This window comes from Cebus imitator, unplaced genomic scaffold (assembly GCF_001604975.1).
Source record: "Cebus imitator isolate Cc_AM_T3 unplaced genomic scaffold, Cebus_imitator-1.0 Scaffold147, whole genome shotgun sequence".
Lineage (NCBI taxonomy): Eukaryota > Metazoa > Chordata > Mammalia > Primates > Cebidae > Cebus > Cebus imitator.
This window is the reverse complement of record NW_016107462.1, coordinates 2,676,082-2,681,294: the sequence shown is the minus strand read 5'-3', so window position 1 is coordinate 2,681,294 and position 5,213 is coordinate 2,676,082. Positions and strand designations below refer to the sequence as shown.

The window sequence follows — 5,213 nt, the reverse complement described above, 5'->3', positions numbered from 1 at the left end:
AGCGAAACTCCGTCTAAAAAAAAAAAAAAAAAAAAAAGGTTGATGGGGTTGTAAGCACTTAGGATTAAGGTACAGTATTCTTTAACTCAATGATCATGAACCCTGAGTCTCTGACATCTCAGGGGTCTCCGATCTCCAACCACATTGGGAAACTAAAAAATTTAAAATTTACTCACATTCAAAAACTGAGTATATGCTTTATAGTGCTAGGAGGGTGTCACATAATAGAGCTTTGAGCATGCTAGCCAGGTGAATGAGGCCTGAGGATGTGAGGCATTCCATTAAGCTGCATGACTGCAGGGTGTCTTTAACGAAGTTCTGTTCTGTCTTGCACACTTGGCTAGAGTCTAGCTGTTTACGTGGAAAGGGCAAGAGAAGAATTACAACCCCATTTTGCATGGCTCTTTCAAGGTGGCTTGTAGAATGTTCTTTTGGCTAAGATTTACCTTGATTTGTTTTGTGTAAGCAGAGTATGATCCCTGTCTTAGTTATTTGGGCTGTTATAACAAAATACCATTGAGCGGGTGGCTTATAAACAATAGAAATGGATTTCTCACTGTTCTGGAGGTTGGAAGTCTGAGAATAGGGTACTAGTGTGTTGGTTCCAGTGAGGAACCTCTTCTAGGTTGCAGACTGCTGACTTCTCATTATCTCCTCACATGGAAAAAAGAGGGCAAGAGAGTTCCCAGGAGTCCCTTTTTTAAGGGCATTAATATCATTCATGCAAGCTCTACCCTTATAACCTAATTACCTCCTCAAAGCCCAGCCTCCTAATGTCTCAAATTCCTGGCTACCCTACACCTCCTAATATCATCACCCTGGGGATTAGGATTTCAACGTAAGAATTTGGCAGAGACACAAACATTTAGTCCATTGCAATCTTTTACCAATTACAGACTCCAAAACGCCCTGCAGGCTTCGTGTTCATTCGGAGTTTTGGGAAAAATGATTAAAATGTTATTTAAGTCTATAAATAAAACCCAGAGCAGATAAAAGTTTTTGAAGCTCTCAGCACAACCCAGATTGGTTGAAGTAGAATCAGGCTCTGGCAGCTGACTCCTAAACTCCTTTCTTCAGTTGCTTTGGAAATATTGCCCTCATGTTGCTGTTGAGACAGAGGCTCCCACAAGCTTTACGGTTTGCAGAAAGTACCCTTATTAAAACTGGCAAACTTCCCTCTCTGCCTTTAATGTCTCTTATGTGTGCATTCTTCCTTGTTTCTTTTGGCGTGCTTTTGGAAACTGCTTTTTGACATAGCTGTGGGGGTAGTAATACTGGTTCTAGGTGCTTTTTTTTTTTTTTTTTTAAAGGGGACTGAACTGAGCCACACATACAGCTCTTGGCTTTAAAATTTGAGGCGACAGAGCATTTGGGAGTTCTCTGTAGTAACTTAAAAGTGGGAAGCTGGCAGAAGTATGCTTGACCAGGGTCTGCCGGGAAGGAGAAACTATCCTTCAGCAGATGCAGTCTTTGGAGAGCTTTCCTTACCACATCATGTGGTTTGAACCTGAGGGTGTGCATGCTGTCAACATGTCTAGCAAGTCTGGGCGAGTTCTTGCTGTGTTAATAATCGGAGTTATTTTTTTCTTTTGCTCAACCTTACTTCAGAGTGACTCAAGTCTAGTGTGTTCCCGTTATCTTCAGTACTGCAGAGCAACCAATCTTTACCTTGATTTAAGAAACATCAAGAGAAATCATGACAGGTATTTAAGTGGTTAAAGTTAACATCTAATAGAAATTCTGAAATATTTTCAGATCCAGGGATTTTTTTTTTTTTTTTTTTCTGAGACAGGGTCTCGCTCTGTTGCCCAGGCTGGAGTGCAGTGGTATAATCATGGCTCACTGCAGCTGTGGGCTCCCAAACCTAAGTGATGCTCCCACTTGAGCTTCTCAAGTAGCTGGGACTACTGAAGTACACCACCAGGCTTAGCTAATTTTTTAATTTTTGAAGAGATGGGGTCTCTTAATGTTGTCCAGGCTGGTCTCAAACTCTTGAGCTCAGGTGATCCTTCTACCTCAGCCTTCCAAAGTGCTGGGATTATGGGTGTGAGCCACCAAGCCTGGCAGAAGGGATATATCTTGAATTTGTTTTTGACAATATAGCAGAGGGGTTGAGGAATGGCTGAGGGATAGATGACTCAGGCTACCAGTTGATTGTATTGCAAAGTTGGGTTGTGGGTATATTAGGTTCCTGATATGATTCGGTTACTTTCATATACCTTTGAAATTTTCTATTATCAATAGTTAAATTCTTTTTAAAAATTGAGTTTGGAAACTGGTAATCCACTTTAGTTACAACCTGTGTGCTTGGGTCATGAAGAAGTTTTCTGAACTCAACTTAATGTTTTGTTATACACCAGATTTAAGGAGGACTTTTTCCAGAGTGGTGAAATTGGAGGGCACTGTAAACTTGACATCCATACGTTGATGTCTGAAGATCAGCGCAAAAGCCCTTTGCAGTCATGGTAAGATATTTTTAACATATCTGTTTCAGAAATATTTGCCTTTATTTTTGTCACTTGGAGATACTAATGGGACTCTCAAATGGAAAATGTTTCTTCATTTGTATATAATTTGGCATGAGCTTCTGGGAAGTGACAGTTGCATCTAAATTAAATATGTTTTTATGATGGTAAATATAATACTGTTTGCTAATGAAAGAAAAATATCAGCTCAAAAATTTGTTTTTACTAACTCGCAATTATTGCGTGTGTTTTGGGGTACACATTTAAAAAATAGTACACATATATTAAAATATGTAACAAGCATACAGAAAAAGGTACGGTTTGGATTGTAAAAAAGTGAACCCACCCATGTAACTTTTACCCAGGTCCAAAAATAGAACATCATCACCACATCAGGCTCCCTCCCAGGCCATACCCCCATCCTCCTCTCCAAAGGTAAATGCTACTCTGACTTTTAACATCATTGGTTAGCTTTTTGAATTAAAAAAAAATTATTTTATAATAATTTTAGACTCATAGAAGCTTAAAAAAAGTATGTATTCGTTTTCACTCTGCTCTAAGGATATACCCAAGAGTTAGTAATTTATAAAGGAAAGAGGTTTAATGGACTCACAGTTTCACATGGCTGGGGAGGCCTCACAATCTTGGTAGAAGGCAAAGGAGGAAAAAAGGCATGTTTTACATGGCAGCAGGCAAGAGAGCATGTGCAGTGGGAACTGCCCTTTATGAAACCATCAGATCTAGAGAACAGCACAGGAAAATTCCACCCCCATGATTCACTTACCTCCCACTGGGTCCGTCTCATGACACATGGGGATTATGGGAGCTATAATTCAAGATGAAATTTGGGTTGGGACACAGCTAAACCATATCAAAGTACAAGGAGAACTTGTAAATTGTCTAATTCCCTGAGCTTCCTGTAATGATAATATTTCATATAACCATGGCAAAATGATCACAGCCATGACATTGACATTGGTACAGTAGCATTAACTAAACTTGTGCAGGTTTGTCCCGTGATTGCCTGCACTCATTAAAATTTTATCACATGTGTAGGTGCATATAACCACACCACAATCAGGATACAGAATTGTTCCATCATCCTAAAGAAACGCTCCTGCTACTCCTGTCTAGTCACACAGGTTTCTTACATAATGTTAATTTTTAAGGTCAGACATCCATGCCAAGGCTAGGAATGGCAGCTCATGCCTAAAATCTCAGCACTTTGGGAGGTCAAGGCAGAAGTGTTACTTGAGCCCAGGAGTTCAAGACCTGCCTGGGCAATATGGCAAGACCTCATCTCTAAAAATAAAACATAAAAAATAAATTAGCTAAGTGAGGTGGCATGCCCCTGTAATCCTAGCTACTTGGGAGGCTGAGGCAGGAGGATTGCTTAAGCTTAGGAGGTCAAGGCTGCAGTGAACTATGATTGCGCCACTGTACTGTGGCCTGGGTGACAAAGCAGAGCTGTCTCAAAAACAAAAAAACAAAAAAACTTGCTGAGCAAACTATTTATTTATATTTAAAGAGGCCTCACTGCCTGGCTGCAGATCATTCAGAATAATAATCTGCTGCACATTTGTCTGGCATTTTGTAGTCTGCAATGCAGTCTCTCGTGTGACTTAGCACACTTTTACAGGAGGCAGTTTCTACATACAAGTGGGCTTTTTGATTCCTGGTACGTTTTGGTATTTGATTCCACATGGTAGTTTCCTAGGGCATAATTGTATTAGTTACTTATTGTTGTATGACAGGTTATTCCAAAGTGTACCCTAATGTATACTTGTATTTATTACCTATTGTTGTATAACAAATCACTCTAAAATTTGGCAGCTTAAAATACAAACATGTATTATCTCACACTACTTCTGAGGGTCAGGGCTTGGGAGCAGCTCAGCTGAGTTGCCCAGGGCTGTAGCCAATTCTAGACCAAACCTGGGCCTGGGGAATCTGCTGCTATACTTACTCAGGTTGTTGTAAGCTTCGGCTCCTCTTGGCCAGGGACTTCAGTGTTAACCATATGGGCCTCCCTACTGCTGCTCACAGCATGGCTGCTGGCTTTCCCAGGAGCACATCATCTGAGGGAGTACTCTGAGATGCTCTGAGATGGAAGCCACTGTACTTGTATAGCTTAATCCCAAAAGTGACCTGCCATCAGTTCTGCTGTACTCTGCCCATTAAGAGTGAGTCACTAGGTCCAGCCCACTCTTAAAGGGAGGGAATTAACTTCCTCCTTTTGAAGGGAGAGGTATTAAAGAGTTTGTAGACCCATGTTTGAAACCACCACACTCTTTTGGCCTTGTGTTTTAAAAGGATCTCTTTGATATTTGTTTTACATGAAGTATGATCTTAAAGAAGAGTTAGAGATGATCTTTATGTTAACTCTAAATATCTCACAGTTGTCACATGCTTGGGATTGTCTTCTTTTGTTTGGAAGAAAATTGTGCTATGTGGCTTCCAGAGATGTTTTCCAAGAGGTAAATTTCCTTTGTTCTGGGACACTTAGCTGTCTCTGCTGTCTTTCTGAGGCGCCGGATGATTCTTGGAATGCTGTCTTTCTCAGAATCCAAGAAGTCTGTCAAGAGTTTCTCTGGCTTATTGTTCTTTTTGAGCCTCACAGGGAAATCTTTTGAGTCTTCTTACTTTTCTGGTAGGTTATTTAGCCAACCCAATATATAAATGTCTTCTTTGGCCAGTTCCCAATCTATTTGGCACACAAGACTGAATTTTTTTTTTTTTTTTTTTTTT

General features: G+C 40.2%; 1 protein-coding gene across 7 annotated transcripts in view; it reads left to right on the top strand.

Moving 5' to 3' along the window:
* The window catches only part of EOGT (EGF domain specific O-linked N-acetylglucosamine transferase), a 41,145-nt gene that overhangs the window by 7,986 nt on the left and 27,946 nt on the right, over positions 1-5,213 (top strand). For all 7 annotated transcript variants that reach the window (XM_037743565.1, XM_017542771.2, XM_017542769.2 and 4 more), the window contains 2 exons: positions 1,609-1,703; positions 2,361-2,465. In XM_037743565.1, coding sequence (XP_037599493.1) covers positions 1,609-1,703; positions 2,361-2,465 — 200 coding nt within the window. The remainder of the gene's footprint in view (positions 1-1,608; positions 1,704-2,360; positions 2,466-5,213) is intronic.